Genomic DNA, 23,342 nt, shown 5'->3' on the forward strand with positions numbered 1-23,342 from the left:
TTTTTGAGAAAAAAAGGAAGAAACCAACACATTCAGAAGACTCGGATTCCTCTTCCAGTTCCTCTTCATCTTCTGAATCATCTTCAGAAAGTGAAATTGAACATGGGAGAAGCAGAAGAAGGAAACATAAGAGGAGGCCAAAAGTTAAACATTCTAAAAGGAGAAGAAAGGAAGCAAGCAGCTCAGAAGAACCAAGGAGCAAACATATAATGAGCCCAAAAGGGTAAGTATGAAACACCAATTCAGTCTTAACTAAAACATCCGCTCACCCTGGAATGGGCAAAGTACATGTGACTATGTAAATCCAGTTTATTTCTAATGGATAACAAGGATAGCATTTTTTTTTAATTGTAACTAAATTGAAATCTGACATCTTGGAGGAGCATACGCGTTTATATTCAAGATTTGTGTTTTTCCAGGTGAAAATAATTCCCGAAACTTGTAAAAAGAAAAATAAGTTAAGATCATTCAATAATTTTATTGTCAAAATTGTATTTCTCTGGGTTGATGTTTTATATGTTAAATTATACTACCCTTTGAGACTTGTAAGCTGTCAGTAGTTTTGCCATTAATGTCTAGTTTTCTGTGCTTTTATTATTTTGAAATTCAAGCATGACTCATCTTATTTGGTGACTTGTTTGATCCTTGACAGTCACTCTGAGAGGAGTGATACAAATGAGAAAAGATCAGTTGATTCAAACGCTAAACGAGAAAAGCCTGTAGTCCGCCCAGAAGAGATTCCTCCAGTGCCTGAGAACAGATTTTTACTGAGAAGAGATATGCCTGTGGTCACTGTGGAGCCTGAACCGTAAGTAGGATGACTAACTTTTGTACTTTTATTTCTCTGATAGACAATTCTTTTTTTTTTTTCCCTCGCTTTTAACTCTTTATTCTTTTTAAATTTTTTTTATTTTTAAAATTTTATTTATATGTGACAGCAGAATGCATTACAATTCTTATTACACATATAGAGCATAGTTTTTCATATCTCTGGTTGTATACAAAGTATATTCATACCAATTCGTGTCTTCATACATGTACTTTGGATAATAATGTTCATCACATTCCATTATCATTTCTAACCCCATGCTCCCTTCCTTCTCTTCCCACTCTGATAGACAAATTTCCTAGGCATATTACAGTTTCACATTCATTGACTGAATATAATCCATGTTCAGAACACTTTGGAAGATACTATAGGAGAAGCCAGATTAATAAATGACATGTACCTCACCTTTTAGAATTCACATTTGATGGTGCTGGGGTTGTGGCTCAGTGGTAGAGTGGAGAGGTTTTATTGGAGGTCTAGAAAAGATTTTATTACTGATCTTTTACCTTGACCTTTCATTTAAAGGGATGAGGTTTTAGTTATCAGAATAGAGGGTTAGTTGGACTCTGGGTCCAACTGAGGGATGAAATGTATTTTAACTTTAATACTGCAAAAGTAATAACATGGTGATTGGAGATAAATTTAATATCAGGGGCCAGGGTTGTGGCTCAGTGGCAGAGCACTTGCCTAGCATGCATGAGGCACTGGGTTTGATCCCTGGCACCTCATAAAAATAAAAACAAATAAAAATGAAGGTATTGTGTCCATTTACAACTAAAAACAAACCAAAAATTATTAAAAAATTTAATATTTTGTTACAGTTGTTAAATTGGCTCATTGATAACTTGTCTGCATTATAAAAACTAATCTAAACTCTTTAGATTTGGTCTAAAAATACTAATGTATTTGTATATTAGGCTTGAATTAACAATTATTTAAAGAATTCATTGTATACAGAAATACATAATAGCTGGTGTAATTGATAAATTCTATATGAATAGTTATTTTGAAAGCCAAGAATGTATGTAAGCGACCCTGTTTGTAGTTAGGTCTTCACATAAGGTTATTGTTCCATTCCTTTAAAAAATTGCGGCAAGGGCTGAGGCTGAGGCTGTTGGCTCAGTGGTAGCCCACTTGCCTGGTATATGTGAGGTACTGGGTTTGATACTCAGCACCATATATAAATAAATAAAATAAGGTCTATCAAAAACTTAAAAAAAAAATGGGGCAGGAAGGGATGCTAGAGATTGAACTCAGGGGCCTCACACGTTATGCAAGTGCTCTACCACTGATCTATACCTCCTGCTCACCGCAAATGTTGTATCAACAAAATGCAAAATATAATATAAAAAAACTTAACATCTCCCCCGCACCGATTACTGGGGATTGAACCAAGGGCCTAGCACATGTTAGGTAAGCATTCTATCACTGAGCTATGTCCCCATTCCTTTTAATTTTATTATAAGATAGGGTCTCGCTAAATTGCTCAGGCTGCTCTTAAACATATGATCCTCCTGCCCCATTCTGCTAAGTACCTGGGATCACAGGAGTGCACCACCGTGGCTGGCCTGAGTATCATTCTTTTTTTTTTTTTTTTAAGGCAGGTCTTTTTTATGAGAAGAATAGAATTCTTTTGTGGGGGAGTGACTTCACTTAATTAGGGTCCAAAATTTCCTATTAAAGTAGATAATAGCATTCATCTGGTGATGCTGATTTGAAGTGAGATTTTGTACATTTCAACTTTGAAAACATTTTTCATAAACATGAGTGATAGGCATAGTACTTGAAATCCTATGATGTGTGTGTGTGTGTGTGTGTGTGTGTGTGTGTTTGTGTGTGTTTTGCTGGGGATTGAACCTAAGGCCTGTACATGCTAGACAACCACTCTATCACTGTGATATACCTCAGCCCTTTTTTTTTTTTTTTTTTTTTTTTTTTTGAGACAGGGTCTTGTAAGTTGCCCAACCTGGCCTCAAACTTGTTATCTTGTCATGTCAGCCTCCCTAGTAGTTGGGGTTACAGGTGCGCACCATTGCACCTAGCCTGACATACTCCTTGTAGCAGTGTAAAACAATGAGAGCACCACATTAGAAACAGCCTGAAAAAATAGGTGAAGAGATGGAAGTGGCTGTGTTTCAATAAATTTTTTTTATGAATATTAAAATCAGAATTTCAGGTGATTTTTCATGTTACAAAGTAATAGAAAACTGCACAAAAGCATAAATTCTGCATTGAAACATGGAGGGGGGAATGCCTAGCATTTGCTAATTTTTAATTTTCATAACTTCTTTTCTAGGAAGATTCCAGATGTTGCACCCATTGTAAGTGATCAAAAACCATCTGTATCAAAGTCTGGACGGAAGATTAAAGGAAGGGGTACAATTGTATGTGTGTTACGACTTTTCTTTTTTCAAATTACTTACCTAAACAGTAACTTTTTTTTAACCTATAAGTAAAATCCTAGCTTTGATTTTTGATTATAATACAAAAACCGTTCAAGGACTTAGTTGTAATTTCCATAGTTATGAGAAAGTACTGCTGTTGGGTCAAATTTTATGGCTGTGTTTGGATGAAACAATTAATTAAGGATGAAATGAACATGTGAAACAATTGTTGAGAATGTTGAGAAATCTTAGTATATTGAGTAATCTCAGGTAATGAATATAACTGTTAAGACTTTGAAGAGGAAGATTTCATATGGGTTTACAGGCAAACATCTGCCTTTCCCATCTCAAGGACTATGTCTGAAATAACTTCAGATCATTGTTTTAGTACTTACATGATTGCCTTTGAAGTAATCTAAGATTGGATCTTTTACATGTCTCTGTCCTATAGCAGATTGTAATTGAGAGGCATTTTAAAAATAGTTTCTCTTCTTTTGTTTAAAGCGCTATCACACACCTCCAAGATCAAGATCCTGTTCTGAGTCAGATAATGATGACAGCAGTGAAACTCCTCCTCACTGGAAAGAGGAAATGCAGAGATTGAGAGCCTACAGACCACCTAGTGGAGAAAAATGGAGTAAAGGAGATAAGTAAGAGCTTTGAGAATAAGCACAATCCAGTGTCTGCTTTATTTAAATGTTAAGGCAATTATAGGCCTAATCCTGGACTTTTCAGTAAGATTTGTAGTCAGAGTTATACTGTGACCAGAGGGTGAAAGTAGTGCTGTTAACTAGGTGAGATGAATGGCTTTGGGAGCTTTTAAATCAAAATTCTGACTTCTCTCTATTGAATGTTTAAAGAACCCTTACTCAATTTTAGAAGTTATCAGGACTTCAAAATTATATTAGCTGGGTGTGGTGGCACATGCCTATAATTCCAGCTGCTCAGGTGGCTGAGGCAGGAGGATCGCAAGTTCAAAGCTAGCCTCAGCAACTTAAGTGAAGCCCACAGCAAAAAAAAAAACAAAACAAAAACAAAAACATGTTCTTTCCTAGCCATGTGTTTTAGTCACTGATGAATTAATTGGTTGATGGGAAAACCTATACCCAGTGTGTGCATTAATTTCTGTCCCCAGAGATGGTTGCATCTTTAGGAGTATACTTATCTCTTCATCTCAGAGATAACATCACAGTGGAATATCTGTGTTAGAAATGAGGCTGGTCCTGTAATAGCTAATGAAAAAATATACTGGGCTGGGTGGGTTTGTGACTCAGAGGTGGAGCGCTCACCTAGCATGCGTGAGGCGCTAGGTTTGATCCTCAGCACCACATAAAAATAAAGGTATTGTGTCCACTACATCTAAATAAATATTTAGGGGGAAAAAATACACACACACACACACACACACACACACACACACACACACCCCAAGGGGGCCTATGTAGTTCTTTGTGGGAAATTCTCTTTTTATTTGCAAGCATCTGACAGAGTCGCTTGCATTGGTAGAAGTAGAAAAAGGCAAACACCTGCTATGTTGGAGCAACGCACTGGAGCTCAGAGCTCTCAATTTTAAGCCCTGACATTACCACTAAAATCGTAAAGCCTCTGTCAGTTTTCTTATAATTTTTTCTTAATTTTTGTCTTGCATAACTTAATTACAGTCTTAGGGGATAGTCTTGATTACCTTTGTGAGGTAGAGAAAAAGCAAGTCATGCTAGCTGCTTAAGAAAAAGAGTTTTCTCTTAAAAAAAAAAAAACTATAAGGGCTGGGTGTGTGACTCACTGAGTGGTAGAGGTCTTGCTGAACTGTGAGATCCAGGGGTCCCTCCCCAGTACCACACCAAAAAAATTAGATATCTTTCTGGTATCTGCAGAGACTCAACAAAATTGTTGGGGAACGTAGTTTGACTCTCCCTCAAAAATTGCTCTTAGTGCCCATGTTGGTGGTGCATCCCTATTATTCCGGTGATTTGGGAGACAGAGACAGAAAGATTGCAAGTTCAAGGTCAGCCGTAGCAATTAGCGAGACCCTGTCTCAAAAAGAGCCAAGGATATAGCTCAGTAGTAAAGTATCCCTGGTTTCATTCCCTAGTCCCCCCCCACTCCCCCAAAAAAAAACATTGCTCCCAGTGAAAGAGTAGTGTTGAGTAGATCGCAGCCAGGAGCTTGGTATGTCACCTCTGCTCCTATGGTTGGTTTGATGGTTTGATTTTCATAGACATTTTCTATCAAATAGGAAATTCCTTGCTTAGATTAAAAAAAAAAATTTGTAAGTGAATCTGTTAGTAGTTGTCATTTTTTTTCTCTGAAAGTATAAGGTCAAGACAAGGCCTGTAATTCTGATTCATGCTTTTACATGTGTTTAAAGTGTTGATGGAGTCAAGTACTTTGATGTCAACAGGAAATGTGTTTTAAAACATAGAAATATGCTTATAAATAACTACATGCATATTATGACCTTGTCTCTAGGTTAAGTGACCCCTGTTCAAGTCGATGGGATGAAAGAAGCTTGTCCCAGAGATCTAGATCATGGTCTTATAATGGATATTATTCAGATGTTAGTACAGCAAGACACTCTGATGGTCACCATAAGAAACGAAGAAAGGAAAAAAAGGTTAAGCATAAAAAGAAAGCAAAAAAGCAAAAACATTGCAGAAGACACAAACAGACTAAGAAGAGAAGAATTGTTGTACCTTCTGACATTGAATCCTCAAAATCTTCCACTCGACAAATGAAGTCCTCTTGTGATAGAGAAAGAAGATCTCGATCTTCCTCCTTTTCATCTCATCACTCATCTAAGAGGGACTGGTCTAAATCTGACAAGGATGACCAGAGCACTTCAACCCATTCCAGTAGAGATTCCTACAGATCCAAGTCTCATTCACGGTCTTATTCTAGAGGAAGCTCAAGATCAAGGACTGCATCAAAATCTTCATCACATTCTCAAAGTAGATCAAAGTCCAGGTCAAGTTCCAAGTCAGGGCGCCAAAGGACAGCATCAAAATCACCAAGAAGAACAGCTTCTCAGTTAAGTGAAAATAAACCAGTTAAAACAGAACCTTTAAGGGCAACAGTACCACAAAGTGAAAATGTAGTAGTACAGACAGTGGTAGCAGAAAATATTCCTGTAATACCGTTGAGTGACAGTCCCCCCCCTTCAAGGTGGAAACCTGGACAGAAACCCTGGAAGCCCTCTTATGAGCGAATTCAGGAAATGAAAGCAAAAGCAACCCATTTGTTGCCCATTCAAAGCACTTATAGTTCAGCAAACATTAAAGAGACTGGTGGTTCATCATCCTACCGTAAAAGAGAAAAAAATTCAGAAAGTGATCGGAGTGCTTATTCAAAATATAGTGATAGAAGTTCTGAAAGTTCACCAAGGTCAGGTAGCAGATCTTCTAGGAGTAGATCTTATTCTAGATCATATACAAGGTCACGTAGTCTAGCTAGTTCACGTTCAAGGTCTAGGTCTCCATCTTCTAGATCTCATTCACGAAGTAAGTACAGTGATCGTTCACCGTTCAGTAGATCATCTTCATACACTTCTGTTAGCAGTAATGATGAAAGACGAGCCAAGAGGAAATTCAGATCCAATGGGAAAAAAAATAATACTTCAAATAAAAGGCACAGCAGCAGCTCTGAAAAGACACTTCGCAGTAAATATGTCAAAGGTAGAGAGAAGTCTTCATGTCAGAGAAAGTATAGTGAAAGCAGGTCATCTTTAGATTATTCTTCAGACAGTGAACAGTCAAGTGTTCAGGTTACACAGTCAGTCCAAGAAAGAGAGAAGCAGGGCAAAATGGAAATAATGAACGACAAGCAGGAAAAAAGCAGAGATGAAGAGAAACCCAAGCCTGAACGGGAATGCCCTCGTACCAAAAAAAGAACTTTGAAAGAGAATCTTTCTGATCACTTTAGAAATGGCAGTAAGTCCAAAAGGAAGAATTATGCTGGGAGTAAATGGGACTCTGAGTCAAATTCAGAGCGAGAGAGAACTAAAAACAGTAAAGACGATTCCCGACGATCATCTGATAAGGAGGAAGGTGAGGCCACATCAGATTCTGAATCAGAGGTTAGTGAAAGTCACATCAGAGCAAAACCCAAGACAAAATCTTCAGCAAATACTTCACTGCCTGATGATACCAGTGCTTGGAAATCAAGTAAACGGCGGCCATCAACTTCTGATTCTGAGGGGTCCTGTTCCAACTCAGAAAACAATAAAGGAAAGCCACAGAAGCACAAACATGGGTCAAAGGAAAATCTTAGAAGGGAACACACTAAAAAAGCAAAAGAAAAACAGAAAGGGAAAAAGGAAAAAAAACACAAGGCTCCAAAACGAAAACAGGCATTTCACTGGCAGCCTCCACTAGAATTTGGTGAAGAGGAGGAGGAGGAGATTAATGAAAAGCAAGTTACTCAGGAATCAAAAGAAAAAACCCAAATTTCTGAAAACTGTGAAACCATAAAAGATCATATTCCAAAAACTGATAAATCCTGTGACGAGGGCAGCCTTTCAGGTAAACATAATACAATGACTACGTCATCGGGTCTTGACCAGCTTACTAAAGGTGATAGTAAACCCAGCACTTGTCCCACTGCTTTAAATGCTGAGGAAAATGCTGCCAGTCCACCCCCAAACACCCAGCAGATTGAAGAAGGTGTTCCAAGTGGAACAGAGGATGTGCTTCAAACAGATGATAACATGGAGATTTGCACTCCTGATAGGAATTCCCCAGCCAAGGTAGAAGGGTCTTCCCCTCTAGCAAATTCAAGGCTTGACATCCCAGAGATAAGTGTGGTTCTAAAGCAGGACATACATATAGAACATCCTGAAACAGAGGAGCCAAAACAAGAAGGTAGTGTGTCTGAAAACAAAACCTTAGGGGAAGTGGGGAAACAGGACGGCAACTCTGTCAGCTTGCCCAGTGCTGTAGAAAGTACTGGGAAGAAGGAGGTAGCTGAGAAGAGCCAGATCCACCTCACAGATAATAAATGGAAGCCTCTGCAAGGTGTGGGGAACCTGGCAGCACCTACAGCCACGACATCTAGTGCCATAGAAGTAAAGGCGTTGACTGCTGTACCTGAATTGAAACCTCAGGGCTTGAGAATAGAAATTAAAAGCAAAAATAAAGTTCGGCCTGGGTCTCTGTTTGATGAAGTAAGGAAGACAGCTCGCCTAAACCGGAGGCCAAGAAATCAGGAGAGTTCAAGTGATGAACAGACGCCTAGTCGGGATGGTGATAGTCAGTCCAGGAGTCCAAGTAGATCTCGAAGTAAATCTGAAACCAAATCACGACACAGAACAAGATCTGTCTCCTATAGTCACTCTAGAAGTCGATCAAGAAGTTCTACATCATCTTATCGGTAAGCAGTATTCTCTTTCCCTTTTTTTTCCCTTCCAAGGAAAAACGTAGCTGGGAAAAAAACGTAAGAGTTAGGGAAGAGATTACTATTTCCAAATATCTGAAAAGGAATAAGAAGTCTTATTTTGCAAGATCCATAGAATCTGGGACTTAGGGCATTTCAGAAGAAATCGGGGCTCAGTTTAAAACACTATTGTTATAGAAAACTATCAAAAGTGGAAATGAGTTGCCTAACTTCCACTTTACTGGCAAGGTGAGTGGGAAGGTGAGTGCCAGAGAGTCAAAAGTTATCTTACCAAGACATGCATCTTGGCATGTAGCATTTGTGGCAGTAGGGAAGAAGATGTCAAAATCATCTTTAGATTTTTTTCATCTTCTAGGTTGCTCTTACTTTTTGTCATTAGTGTAGACAGGAGAGAGCAGAGAAAGAGTTAAAAACAAAACAAAAAAAGAAAATTGGTGGTGGTAAGAGGTAATAAGTAGTTACATTGCATTTTCTTTTCCTTAGAAATATTTAATTGATTTACCTATTTTATTCATATCCCCTATTATATTGTGATTGCTTTGTATCATTTGTACTGAATTAATTTAATTTTTTTTTTGTAGTTGTAGATGGACGGAATACCTTTATTTTATTTTTATGTGGTGCTCAGGATCGAACCCAGTGCGTCACGCATGCTAGGCATCTGCTGTGCTGCTCAGCCCCAGCCTCAGCCCTGTACTGGTTTTTTGATCATTTTTTTTCCTTTTTTTTTTTTTCTGTATTCATCAGCTTTTCTTTTTCCTTTACTCACCCAGACTTCTTATAAAAGGAGCCACTACTTGCCATCTATAGTGACTTTCTCTACTTCACTCCTCCATTGCTTGCTTGCTGTCTTCTGTGCCTTCTCTCCACACTGTTCCCTGAACTCACTATTTCCCCACCTACTGGAAGCCCTGGGCCAGTTCTCCTCATTCTTCTCAGACCATTTCATCCTGTGTCACAGGCTCTCCCTCCTCCTGTCCCGACTCCTTCTAGGCCCAGAGAGCTGATGAATCCTGGCTTTTTCTCTCTGTGTTCTTATCACTGGATGGTGGCTGCCTGTTCAGCTACTCGAGCTTCCTGTTTGCTCATGATCAGCTTTGCCATTTTTACTTAGACACCTATGATCTATTGCTGATGCAAGCCATTCTTCTTCATTTGCCTTTCTACCCTTGACTTTGGAGTAGGTGGTATCTCATTTAATAAATGGAAACAATAGGCATAAAAATGCTAAGGAATTTGCTCAGTGGGTAGTAGACTGAGATGGTTAAGCCTGGGAACTGCCCTCCCTTCCTTTCTGGTTACCCACCTGGGCCTGGCCCCCCCAACTATGCTGTAAACTGCTTGAATTTGAAGACTATGTCTTAATTCTTTTTCAGTCACCTCATAGGATTTATCTGTAATTTTTGTTTGCATAAATTGACTAGAATCTCATTAGAACATACTACATTCATTCTCTTGCAGATAAACTGGAAGCAGGTCGTATATTCCAAAACATAAGTACATCATGAATAAAATCTATGGAGATATTGCATAAGTAGCTATACACACTATTCCTGAATGTCAGGTTTAAAGTAGATCAAGAAAGGTAGGGAACCAAGTGAATTCAGAGGAAAAGAACCGGGGTTCTTAAATATTTTATTAAATATTTAATATTAAAAATAAGACATGATTAAAGTATAAAAGTAATACAATGGATAACTTTGTACCTGTCATCTTGAAAAATAGAGCTCTGGGGTGCCAGTGCTGTACCATCCTCTGGTTGTTGCTGAGTTACAACCCCAGCCCCTCTTTTTTATTTATTTTGAGACAGGGTCTTGCTAAGTTGCTGAGGCTGGGCTTTTTTCCTCTCTCCTAGAGTTAACCATTATTCTAAGACTTGTGTTATTGTTTTATTTTTTCTCTTTACATTTTAATCACAGATGTTTTTATTCTCACACAGTGTTATTTTTATGTGTTCTAGAATTTTTTTATAAATAAAAGCCTTTTACACTTGTGGATATTCTATACTTGCCCTTTTCACTCAGTGTTGTAGTCCTGACCTGTATCTCTGTTGATACACATAACTGTAATGGAGATTTGGACCATCTCCTCTTTTGGTATTACAACTGGGGCTCCTATGAACACATCCATACCACCCTTTTATGGTTCATTTCCAGATTGTCCCATTAGCAGTGTCACTGTCATGTCCACTATGAAGAGTTTGTGAGAGACCTTTCTTCTTGTTTATATTCCTGTCCTTCCCCACCTGTAATTAATTTTAACATTATGAGTTAATATAATCGTGTGTTTTCTCACTTGTTTTAATTGTAGATCAAGAAGCTATTCTAGAAGTCGGAGCAGAGGATGGTACAGCAGAGGTCGAACTCGAAGCCGGAGCAGTTCCTATCGGAGTTACAAAAGTCACAGGTGAGTTTGTGGTCTTGCCCCACACTGTGGTCTCTATCAGGACTGCTTTTGAAGGGTTTGAGTGGGCAGAGTGGTGTAGCCATTAAGAAGAACCTTATCATTGCTGAACACCAGACTGGCCTATCGTCTCCTCTAGTTTTTTATTTATTTATTTATATTGTTTTAGTTGTAGGTGGGCACAGTGCTTTTATTTTATTTATTTATATTATGTGGTGCTGAGGATGAACCCAGTGCCTCACATATGCTAGGCAAGCCCTCTACCACTGAGCCACAACCCCAGCTCTCTTAGCTTTTTATTTTAAAGACTTATGGAATTCTTTTGGATAGTCCTCTGATGGGACCTTATCACAGTGAGGCATGAGAAGAAAAAAAAAAAGAAGCCTGTAACCACTACTTCTGCCTTCTCCAAATGCATCTCCTTAACTGTAGTCTCTAGCTATAATCACCCCTTGCCTTGGGTTAGCATTGTGATAGAATTATAGGGAGGGGGCCAAGAGGGAGAAGTCTGTGTTAGCCACATTTCTAATTGACCAGCTTCTGTCCCCCTTTGGACTCTGAGGTGTGCTCCACTGCTGTAACTTCATTTATGAGTGACCTATCTATTTGGACCTTTCCCCCTCCCCACCTAGTTCACAGACCCTCTCCAGTGACTTTATGTACATCTCATGGAAGAACTGTATAAACTTAATCTTTCTTCAGAAACCAATGGGCTTTTAAAGATTCTAGTGTACATGGATATAAAAAGAATATATAGTTGGGGTTGGGGTGGTGGCTCAGGGGTAGAGTGTTTGCCAAGTATGTGTGAGGCACTGGATTTGATCCCTGGCACCACATATAAAAAGTAAAATAAAGGTATCATGTCCATCTACAATTAAAAAAAAATATTTTAAAATATATAATTACAAGATGTTGCTGTATTTTCACTTTGATGGACAAAAAAAAAGTCTAGAATTTTTATATTGCCTGCCTTGCCCCGATCCACAAGGTGATGGTCTTTCCTGTGATTCATACTAGGACATCTAGCAGGAGCAGATCCAGGAGCAGCTCGTATGATCCCCACAGTCGGTCCAGGTAAGGACAGGAATTGGGTACCCACCCACAGGGGCAAATTGGAGAGGCTTCATTTTATAAACTCTCAGTTCAAAGTGTGGTGGACATTTTTTTTGTTTTGTTTTGTTGTGATTTTAGTGTCAGGGATTGAACCCAAGACTTCACACATGCTACTAAGCATATGCTCTACCACTGAACTGTACCCACCACCTAGCATGTTGTTGGTTTTTTTGTTCTTTGTTTTTTGTTTTTTACACTAGGGATTAAACCCAGGCACTTAACCACCGAGTTAAGTCCCCAACTGTTATTTATTTATTTATTTAAAAAATATTTTTGTTGTTGATGGACGTTTATTTTACTCACTTATTTATACATGGTGCTGAGCTACAACCCCAGCCACCCCCCCTTTTTTTTTTATTTATTTTGAGATAGGGTCTTGCTAAGTTGCCGAGGCTGGGCTTGAAATTAGTGATCTTCTGACCTCAGCCTGCCAAGTCACTGGGATTACAGGCACATATCACCATGCCCAGGTCACCTTGAATTTTTTATTGAAGAAGTTAAATGTATTTGTGTCTTCTGTAATCATACCATTTGTAAATGAGATCTTTTTGACAGTTTTTATCTGTCAGCCCATTATACTTCAGTGTCAGGATTATAACTAATATAAAATGGTAATACCAGGTGTTTGTTGAATATAATTGCCTAATAAGATCAATGAGATTCAGTCAAACTAACTCAGTGTTAATTTTGTAATATTTTTCAATGCAGAAAAGAAACATTTTTCTCTTTAACATGGTAAGTCTGATTTAGGGCAATTACTAAATGTTTCTAGTACTTGTTATACAACTGTGTCTTCACACTATCATTGAGTGCCTGTGTTCTAAGTTAAAACACTCTTAGAGACCTACAAAGAAATGGAAATCTCTGTGAATATTTGAATGGGAAAATTTAGTGTGTGTTGTTGCTGTTGAAGCAGGTCCTACACTTATGATAGCTACTACAGTAGGAGTCGGAGCCGAAGCCGGAGCCAGAGGAGTGACAGTTACCACCGAGGCAGAAGTTACAACAGGCGGTCCAGGTGGGTCCTTCCTTTAGAGCACATCAAGTTCTTAAGGGCACTTGGTGTGTAAGGTGATGGAAGAGGACAGAAATACTCCATTATCTTCTCAAATTTCCAGAATCCACAGGTAGCTAATAGAAGTAGCTTTGTTATTATGAGTCGTCAGGTAATATCTATTGGTGGTGGTTCATGTTTGAATCTAAACTGGGTTCTTTAAGTATTCACATATCATTGAACAAATACTCTTTTAGGAGTAAAGGGAAAAAACAACGAACCATGTCCTACTTCCTTAAGTTGGGTTACTTGCTAGAAATAGCCAATTTGTCATATTTTAAAACAAAGACATAAAATAAATGTTAATATCAAGCCAAGCATGTTGGCACATGCCTGTAATCCTAATGACTCTGGAGGCTGACAATCAGTCATTCAATCAACAGTCAGCAAAAAAGGGCTGGGGATGTAGCCCAGTGGTAAAGCACCTCTAGGTTCAATCTACTGGACACAAGGGAAAAAAAAGAAATGTTAATCATCATTTGTTCCAGCGGCAGAATGGAGGTTTAGAGTCAATTATTTAGTAAAATATATTTTTCATGCAAATACACACACACACACACACACATATAACATATATATGTAATGTATTTTGGCTACTGCAAAAGTCTTTATGGTGACTTTTGTAATGTTTCCTTACAGTGATCTGGACATTCTATTGCCTAAGATGGTTCAGGGACTCACTGCTGTCTTCAGTTAGGCTCAGGCTCCTTGTCATTGCATGCAAGGTTCCACCACTTATGAACACCATCTCTGACTCTTGATCCCGGTGTCTCTCCTTTGATGTGCTGAAACCTTTCCTTCTGCCTAGAGACATAAGTGCCCTCTCCACCATCCCCCATTTTGCCTCTTAAAATAACTAATCCCACCTACCCTGCAGGTCTCTACTGCAACTCCACTGCCCCTGGGAGTCAGGAAATACAGCCCCTCCAATGTGCCTCTGAAGCAGACTTTGCTTCCCTGGGGTTCTCATTGCCTCTAACTTAATTGCTTTGCACACTACTCTATATTATCCTTGAGCCCCAGAAACTATATTATAGTCACCTGCCCCACCTCCCCTTTGATGCCTACTGTGACAATATATTTTTTTAACTAACTGAAGGGTGACTGTGACCAGGTCCTCTTGAGTCAATATCCCAGTGGCCTCGTTCATGTGCAGATCCATTTCTGAACCCCATTGGGCCCAAATTTTGGTGTCCATTCCTTCAATGAAACTATTTATGCATCTTCCCCCTACTTACTTCCTTAGACTAGCTAATCAAATATTGATCATTTTGGGTAACACAGAAAATTATTTTGCTTCTCAGCATGAATGGATTTCAAGTAAATGTCACAAGCGTGAAGTTTTTTTGTTTTGAGTTTTGGTACTGGGGATTGAACTGAGGTATGCTTTACTACCGAGCCATGTCCCTAGGCCTTCCTTTTTAGTTTTTTGTGCTAAATTGTGAGACTGACTTTGAACTTGAAATCCATCTGCCTCAGCTTCCCAAGTGCTAGAATTATAGGCCTGTGCCATTGTGCCTAGTTCTTTATTTTTATCTTACTCTTGATATTGCTACCATATATCATTTTAAACATCCTGAAAAGTCCATAGTAAAAGCCATAGTCAGAACTGTACTTGTCTATCCCCTGTGCTTGCTGTAGCAATAGTGTATTAAAGTCACTCATATCAAAAAGGAAGCTCCAAGAGGAACTGAAAGGGTGGATAGTTAAAAGGTTTTCATATGTTTTGTTTTGTTATACAGGAGTTGTAGATCTTATGGCTCTGACAGTGAAAGTGACCGAAGTTACTCTCATCACCGAAGCCCCAGTGAAAGCAGCAGATATAGTTGAAAATGTCCTTTTTTGATACAAATTATATCGTATTTGTAAATATCTGATAACTTAAAAAAGTTTAAGAAACTTAATGGCAGTCTGTTGTTCTATTTCAGTATTAGAGATGAATTTCAAAGACAATTGTTATTCATTTACATGTGTAGAATAATTTAAAATACAGATGTCTCCTAGAAATATTTTTATGCCACATTTTACAGTAGCCAACTTTGGAATTTTCATTTTCTTGAATCAAGAAATTGTGAAATCTATGTAAGTATAATTTGCAATATTATTTTAGGTAGACTATTTCTTTCCATCTCATGTATTCCTAAGAATACAGACTCTTTTTGCCCATTTTTCAGGTTTTAGCATACATGCTGCCAAGCATAGAACTGTGAAGAAGAACTGTTAAAGGCGGCCAAATGTTTATATACCAGTTGTACAGTCTTATAAAAACAAACCACCCGAATCCATACCAATGGTAACCAGGAGCATAAGGCAGTGTGGCTCTGGGGTTCTTAATTCATACATTGCTTCTTTGCTGGCTCAATCAGGAAAGCAGTCATCATGCTGCCCACGGTCTGCATTATTTCAGGCTGGTGGACAAGGTTGAGAAGAGAAAATCAGCCTTAACTATAAATACCTGCACTGTCTCTAAGGAATTAGTACTTTGTGTGCTTTTTAATAAAAAACTATCAGAAGTTTAGATTATAAAAAACAATTCTATTCCAGTTCATGCTTTGGTGCTTGGTACCTTTTGGTGCCTCTCTAAGCATTATTCTTACATATTCCACATAATAATACTATGAGAGAGAATAAGGAATTTCTTTTTAAATCACTGGCACTGAAAATGGTTTCTTCTGAGCTGTCTTCACTTTGAATATTGGGGGGCTTCTCTCAAACATGTGTGGGTTGGGGGTCCCCTGGAGCAGGCAGGATTGGCAGTGGTGGGGATGGCCACTTAGGTCTACACATGTGTGTGCTTGTGGAAGAGTGGATTAGAAAGGGAACTTCAAGAATAACACTGGAACCTTAGCTGCCACCATCCTGGAGCCATTTTACAGGGTTTTACTTTGAAGTCTTTCAAGTAAAGAATGTACCACAGCGGCAGCAGAACAGTTCCAACAGCATGTTTTTCTCATTTGTGTTGCAACCCACTAGTTCAGTAAAGCCTTGCTTGACCTGAGTGAACCAGAAGAGAGGGCTGTAGAGTACTGTATGTCATATTTCCAAGGCTTTGGGTGTTCCTCCAAAAATAATTGGACCTGTGAAAACTAGTGTTGATTTTTTTTTTTGTTTGTTTTTTTTAATCTTCAATTTGAATTCCCCCCCAAGTGTACTTAATCACCTTAGTGCCAATTTAATCCAGTTATGCAGGACAAATTCATTTTGAATGTTGGTGTAGAAGTCTGTGCCATCCTGCCCCAGGCCTTGCCTGGTGTATTTGGGAAGTGGAAAAGAGCCCTCAGATGAGGGATATGACAACCCTGGATGGATGGGAGGGCTCACTCACCACATTGGAGGTACTGTAATTCTTATCCAAGGGTTGGGGAGTGTAGCTCAGGGGTGGAGCATGTGCTTAGCATGCCTCCTGAGTCCCAGGATTCAGTCCCCAGCACCAAAAAATATATACAGCTGTCAACCATGGGAAGTAGGTAAACCAGATTAGGTGGTCCATTGTTTATCAAGTCAGAAGATAGAAGTACATTAGGAAACAGAACTAAATAAAAAATCAGTACTTGATCACACATACAGAACAATGATTGATTCATATTAAGGATTTTCAAATATTGCCTTCAAAGGCGGATACTGTTTTAATAATACTAGTCGGTGGGGGAAAAATGCATTCAGAACCCAAAAAGAAACTACTAAATCTAATTAGGTTCAGAAAAGTTACTCTTGGGCAGTATATGAGTTGTTACTGTATGACAAATTCTTCCAAATTTAGTAGTTTAAAACAGCACCCATTTCTTTGGTTCATAATTCTGCAGCTTGCGGGTCCAGCATGTTATAGCTGGATTTTCAAGTCTCACGGACTGAAGTCAGGGGTGGGCAGGGCAACTTTCCTTTATGAAGACTCTGCTTCAGGCTTGTTCAGATTGTTAGCAGACAGAATACGTTTCTTGCTTGCCTCAGAAAGGGGCCTTTTGACTCCTTTAAGGCTGCCCACAAACCAGCAGTGGCCCTTCCAGTCCTCCTGCTTCTCATGCTACAAATCTACCTTCCTCGTGTTTTAAGTTCCAGGTGATGAGATCAAGCCCCAGATATAATCTCTTTTAAGGTCAATTGTGCCATAGAAATGATGTAATAAAAGGAGTGGTATCATATTCATAGGTTCTGGGGGCTGCTAGTGTATAGAAGGCAGAGAGGCAGTGACTTTGCCTACGCCTTAGTTGTGGGTTGGATTTTATCCTAAAAGGGTAGAAGCCTCGTGTGTTTTCTCTACAGACAAGGATGGCCCTCTGCTCAAGTGTTCAACTTGTGTGTTTACTGAAGTGAGCTACAGAAATAGCTTTTCTTCCTAAAAGGGGATTGTTCTGTATTTTGAAGTTATTTTTTAATAAAACTGAATTATGTCATATAATGTGCTTCCTAATAGAAAATCATTATTGGACTGGTTTTGTAACGTCCTGTTTACTGCAAAGGAAATAGCTGGTATTGTTCAAAAAATATAGAAAATACTTTTGTACATACTAGCAATGTCTAATTTGTATACACCTCAATTTCCCTAAAACTTGAAAGAGGGACCTTGTAGAAATTAAAATATATACTTAGTCTAAATCTGTCTGTGAATGTTTCATCTTTTTTTTAAGTATTAAGTTTTAGGTGGACACAATATATTTTACATTTATGTGGTGCTGAGGATCGAACCCAGTGCCTTGTGCATGCTAGGCGAGCGCCCTACCACTGAGCCACAACCCAGCCCCCCTGTTTCATCTTTCTTTACTCACCCAGATTTCAACTAGTTTGTCTGAAATGGGAAAAATAAACCACTGAGCATCTTGGCTGACCTAGCCAGTGAAGAGACCTTCTCTCTGTTTGCAGCTTACTGTCTTCTAGTTAGTGGTGGGGCAAGAAATGGAGCCAGGGAGAATGTTAGACAGAGCTGTTACCCTACAGAGATAGGCATCAATGGCACTTGCTCTCACTCTGGAAATTCCAGATTTCCTTTAGGCTTTGTCATCCAGCTGAAGTGACCTGCATACAGAGGTCTCTGCTGAGGAGGAAAGATGCCCAACCCATCTGTGATTTGCTGCCTAGGGACGGTCTGTGTACTTACGAACTCTCCATCCCCCTCCCCCTTCCCCAGTAGCAGTTTACCAGGCAGCCAGCAAGTGAGAGCGAGGGGCAGATTCTCACTCACCTCCAGAGACAGCATTCGTGGTGATATTTTTAACACACACATGAGAATTTCCCAGGCAAGTACAATTAACTTTCTCCTCAGAGCTCAAAGGAGTGTGTGTTTTCTTAGTGAATTAGCATAACTTTTCACTTGCAGATATCGAGTTTTCTAAATTAACACTGGACTCCCAAGTTCAACAACCAGAAATTGTCAAATCTGAATGTTTTGCTTTAAATTTTAAAGAAAATGGTAGAGTGTGTTAACTGTGGGGAAATCCCCTCAGGAAGTTCTTCATGGTCTTATTTTGCAGTGAGTTTTTATTTACATTCTGATATACTGATAAGCTTGATTAGTTGGGCCATATTGGGAAATGTGTCAGGGGCTTTGGTCTTGACTTCTGAATTAGCTAGGCATTAATTGGATGGAAAGAATTCAAGGAGAATTGGGGTTGTGGCTCAGTGGCAGAGTGCTTGCCTCTCACATGTGAGGCACCGGGTTCTATTCTTCACACCACACAAAAATAAACAAATTAGGGCTGGGATGTGGCTCAAGCGGTAGCGCGCTCGCCTGGCATGCGTGCAGCCCAGGTTCGATCCTCAGCACCGCATACAAAGATGTTGTGTCCGCTGAAAACTAAAAAATAAATATAAAAAAATAAACAAAATAAAGATATGTGTCCATTTGTAGGAGGGGGAAAAAAAGAATTCAAGGAAAATGCCCCTTTTTGCAGTCATAATACTGAAAGAGAAAGGAGGCTCTGCTTGGTATTAGACGCCTAGCAGCAAGTATTCAGCCTTGAATGACTTTTGTAAACTAGTGTGGCCAGGTGGCAGCCTTGGAAGCCATGCCTCACAGGGTGGCAGGGATTGGCTTCGGATTTCCAAAAGACACTGGTTTTAGCAGTTGGAATTGATTGCTGCTACTGCAGATGAGAGAGGTGAGAGCACACATTCCCAGGAGGGGCTTAAGAGTGAGCTGGCAAGAGTGCTGGGGGGACCTCAGCTAGGCACTGTGAAGGCTGGAGCCTCTTTAGTGTTGGGAGGGAGCTGGATACCCTGAAGACACCTGATCCCTGTATTGCTGAGAAGCTTCAGTGCCTGAAGGCACAGGCAAGAGCCTTTGTGGCCACACACAGGGACCAGGGCTTTCATGGTCTGTTTTCTTTCAGAGTTCTGACAGCACAGTGCCACCCTGCTGCAGCCTCCCCTCCTTGTGGGTCAGAGGCCCCCTGTGGGTGCTCACCTCTAGGGGTAGCAGCAATCAACACCAACTAAAAACCAGTGTGTTTTGGAAACCTGAAGCCAGTACTGCCACCTTGTGAGGTGTGGCTTCCAAACCATGCTAGTTTGTGGCCAAGTTAGGGGGCAGGGACAAGCACTCTGCCTCTTGGAAGGCCCAAACCCACTACTCACCATTTGTGGTCCATTGGGCTCCATTTAGCTCAGCTCTACAGCATGCAGGAAAGACCCAGGCCAGTGAGGGGGATCCCTTCAACCAGGCAGAGCCGCAAAAACATGGAGTGACCTGAGGTCTCAGGGACAAACTCCTGTACTCCGCATCTTGGGCCCTGACCCTGGGCCTCTGATTGCACGTTTGATCTGCGGTCAGTGGCCCTCTTAACTCATGAGCACTAAAAGGGTATGTGTGACTGGTACAACCAGATGTGATAGATAACTAAGGGTGCTCATCTCAGACCTGCCTCCCATTAGGCCAGGCCCAGAGTGTTTCAACAGCCCCAGGTCCCCCAGCAACTAAAGTCTACCACCAGGCCAGATTTCTAGGGGAAGCTGAAGTAAAACCCTACTGACCTCACATTTCATGCCTGCAGGATCTGTGGTGGATAAATGCTTAGAACTATTCATCTATCAAAGTGGCCCAGGGGTCACCACCTCTAGGAAGCGTGGAGTCCTACCACATTCATGGTGGATGGGCCAGGCTGAATCCCTAGTGAGAGTCTGGGATCTCCTCTTGAACCAGCAGGGCAGGAGAGGATTCTAGAAGCTGCCAGGAAGGCCTGGAATGCCAAGGTCTTGATGTTGATGCTAGGAAAGAGGACCAGGCAGGCTGCTGGTTTGCATTAGGCCCCACCCTGGGGCAGCTGTAGCCTATTAGTGCTGGGCCCAGACGATGCAGAACAACACAGGCACAACCCCACACCCAGGAGATCTAAGGCCCTGGGTCAGCTCCCAGTGGGTGGCTTTGAACTTTCCTGCCGCCCCTACCAGCCCCATGCTGTGTTCCTTCCTCCCTCAGCTCAGCTCCACACAGCTCCATGTCCTGGAGGGAGGCTGAGCCCTGCACTCTGCCCTCCCTATCCCAAACAGAACCTGTTCTTTCCAGGTTCTGGGGGGGGGGGGGTGAATCTAGCCAAGCCTGGGGATACTCCAAGCACAATCTGGGGCATGGAGCCTCATCATGAGAGAGAAGCTGAGGGCTAGGTACTTGGGAAGTTTCAAGAAATCCCAGGAGCTGTACTCCAGAGGCAGGGATATGGCTTTACTGACCACCACATTCAGCTCCAGGTGGCTTACTGAGCTCTGCCCTTGCCAATTCAGTGTTTCTGCAGACTCCGGACTCCCTGGGGCACACAGTTCTGGTCTAGGATCCTCCTCCCTGCAATTCAGTCCCACCCACCCCTTCAGGAGGTGAAGTTCCCTGTGTGTCCCTCACCAGGCCAAGAACGGTGCTGCCTGTCCGCCAGCCACATACTCCTACTCAAAGAGTGTGTTGACCCCGCTGCACCCATCTCTCCAGTTGCCTGCAGTGATACTCTGTTTCCTCCCAGGCTCTGCAGTAGTACAGCTGAGGGGAAGCAGCCCTTTGGGTCTACCAGACTCGGCTCACACGGCTTCTTGACAGGTCTGGTGTACCCAGGCACCAGTGTCCCACAGAGCTCAGGCTCTGCCTGGGGCTCCCCAGCGGATGACCTGCAGCCCCAAAAGCAAGAGGAGAACAGCTGGGGCCTTTGGGGACACTGAGCACTTCTATCTCCCTTCTCACCAACCTCCAGTCCCTCCTCCAGCCTGGTTGCCATAGCCAAGATTATTCTCAAAAGGACCAGCCTCCCTCCCTTGGTCACACTGGCCACTCTTGGCCAAGCTGTGGCTGGATATGGGTCTAGGAGTGTCCCACACAGCCCAGCTAGGCTCCTTCCAGCCCATAGGAGGTGGCACTCAGCCTTTTTCTTTTGTTTTGGTACCAGGGATTGAATCCTGCGGCACTTAACCACTGAGCCACATCCCCAGCCCTTTTTTGTATTTTTTTTTCTGTAGAGACAGGGTCTCCCTGAGTTGCTTAGGGCCTCTCTAAGTTGAGGCTGGCTTGGACTTGGAATCCTCCTACCTCTCATCCTCCCAAGTCTCTGGGATTACAGGTGTGCGCCACGGTGCCCAGCTCCCCAGCCCCACTTTTCTTTAGCTTCTGACTCTGATATCTGTCTGCTTGACTTATCTCACTCTGTGCCTCAGTGTCTACATCTAACCAAACAGTTCAAAGCCCCTTCCTTGCCATCTCACAGGTAATGCAAGGATCCACGTTGAATTGGATGAGGAAGCGGGTTGGGAGGGAAGAGACAATGTAGGCCAGGGGCCTCCTAGATGCCCAAGCTCCAGGGACATGTCCAGTTTGGGCCCCTTCCGTTCTGATCTCATCTCTTTCTACCCAGTGAGTGTGTCTTCTCATCTCCATTGACCATGTGCACTCCTCCCCTTATCCTGGGCATTCTATTGACCCCATCTCTGTCCCTGAGACATTTTCTCCTCCTCCTTCTTGAGGGTCTCCCCATTCTGGCCCTTGCTATCTTACAGGACAGACCATCAGGCTGTTTCACTGAGCCAGCCTAGGACTCTGCCTCTGCTCCATTCCCTCTCCCAACACCCAGAACAAATCATCCCGGAGCAGGCCCTAGATTCCCTGCTCACCCATGAGCAAGGTGGCAATCCCTGGGGATACTGCTGCAGCTGGCACAAGCCTGTCGGTGAACCAAATGCACTTGTGTGGGAGGGCTGGGGTGACCCAGGGTGGGGCAGCAGTCAGCTTGGGGTCAGGGTGGGGATGCAGACAGGCATTAGAGTGATGACATGGGGCAAAGGAGAAGCCCACAGAGGCCTCCTCTCCACAATGGTAGCCCCAGTCACCACCTGGACTCTGCCAGGCCAGTACCCCATGGTCCCCACCCTGCTGCCTGCTCAGTCTGGCTAGGTTCCTTTGCAGCCTCTGGCAGAACAGCCAGCCCCCTGCCCCCACGGGTGTCCGTGCCAGAGCAGCATTCCGCAAGGCTGGCTGCATCTCCCCAGCAGAGGCTGGGTAGGGAGGCCACTCAGCAGTGATCAGGTCACAAGGCTGGGGGGACACAGTGGGGCCTGGGCCTCTGGCCCCCACCTCTCTGGTCCCACCATCTCCTCCTGGTCCTGGGCCAGTCACTTTAAAGGATTTAATTACTGCAACTGTGCTTGGGGGTCTTACATCTGCTGCTTCCAGAGTAGGCCACCAGGTAGGTATGGATCAACGAGAGACAAGCCTTGGAGGCACACAGTAAAATGAGCCCTGGGCTGCCCTGGGGACCCAAGACTCACCCCCAAGTCAGTAGCCCAGGCCACAGGATGGGGGTGGCAAGCGAGGCTGGGGTGCGGGGCTCGGTCCCTCCGCGTAGGATCGCTCTGGGGGAGCAGGTGTAAGTCTTTTCAGCGGCGAGTTGGGGGCCAGGCGCGCCCAGCTTCCCGATTTCTAGGCAGCCTCCTACCCTGGCCCCGCCTCCGTGGTGCAGCTGGAGGGCATCGAGGTTAGATTCCGGGACGAACTTCCCGACACAAGGGGTGCTCGGCGCGGGAGGGTGAGCCGGGGTCAAGCTGCTCGAATAGGAACGGGGGGGGCTAGTTGGGGGCCGGCGGCCGAGGCAGAGGGGGCTGCGCGGGACGGCACCCACCACGCGCGTCCGCGCCCCCCGCTGGAGCGCAGGACGGCCTGGCCCTTTAAGCGTCCAGACGGCGGCCCCAGCTGACGCGCGGGCTCCAATCG

At 42.3% G+C, this 23,342-nt stretch overlaps 1 protein-coding gene and 1 long non-coding RNA gene across 5 annotated transcripts in view; one reads left to right on the plus strand and one right to left on the minus strand.

Moving 5' to 3' along the window:
* The window catches only part of Nktr (natural killer cell triggering receptor), a 45,299-nt gene extending 30,296 nt beyond the window's left edge, over nt 1-15,003 (plus strand). For 2 of the 3 annotated variants that reach the window (XM_026408073.2, XM_026408076.2), the window contains 9 exons: nt 1-223; nt 653-808; nt 3,126-3,213; nt 3,718-3,863; nt 5,683-8,577; nt 10,912-11,007; nt 12,022-12,078; nt 13,031-13,135; nt 14,914-15,003. In XM_026408073.2, the coding sequence (XP_026263858.1) occupies nt 1-223; nt 653-808; nt 3,126-3,213; nt 3,718-3,863; nt 5,683-8,577; nt 10,912-11,007; nt 12,022-12,078; nt 13,031-13,135; nt 14,914-15,001 (3,854 nt within the window). In that variant the 3' untranslated portion in view covers nt 15,002-15,003. The remainder of the gene's footprint in view (nt 224-652; nt 809-3,125; nt 3,214-3,717; nt 3,864-5,682; nt 8,578-10,911; nt 11,008-12,021; nt 12,079-13,030; nt 13,136-14,913) is intronic. The other variant, XM_026408074.2, reaches the window with a different exon arrangement.
* LOC113196276 (uncharacterized) lies at nt 17-23,329 on the minus strand. 2 transcript variants are annotated; one of them, XR_003302536.2, is made up of 4 exons: nt 22,901-23,329; nt 15,460-15,579; nt 3,731-3,832; nt 17-81 (listed from the first exon to the last, which is right to left on the minus strand). It is a non-coding gene; the product is annotated as an uncharacterized LOC113196276 (long non-coding RNA). The 2 variants fall into 2 exon arrangements; XR_003302537.2 differs by having other exon boundaries at nt 3,609-3,832.
* Between the last annotated feature and the right edge of the window lie 13 nt (nt 23,330-23,342).

This window comes from Urocitellus parryii, chromosome 3 (assembly GCF_045843805.1).
Source record: "Urocitellus parryii isolate mUroPar1 chromosome 3, mUroPar1.hap1, whole genome shotgun sequence".
NCBI classification, from domain to species: domain Eukaryota; kingdom Metazoa; phylum Chordata; class Mammalia; order Rodentia; family Sciuridae; genus Urocitellus; species Urocitellus parryii.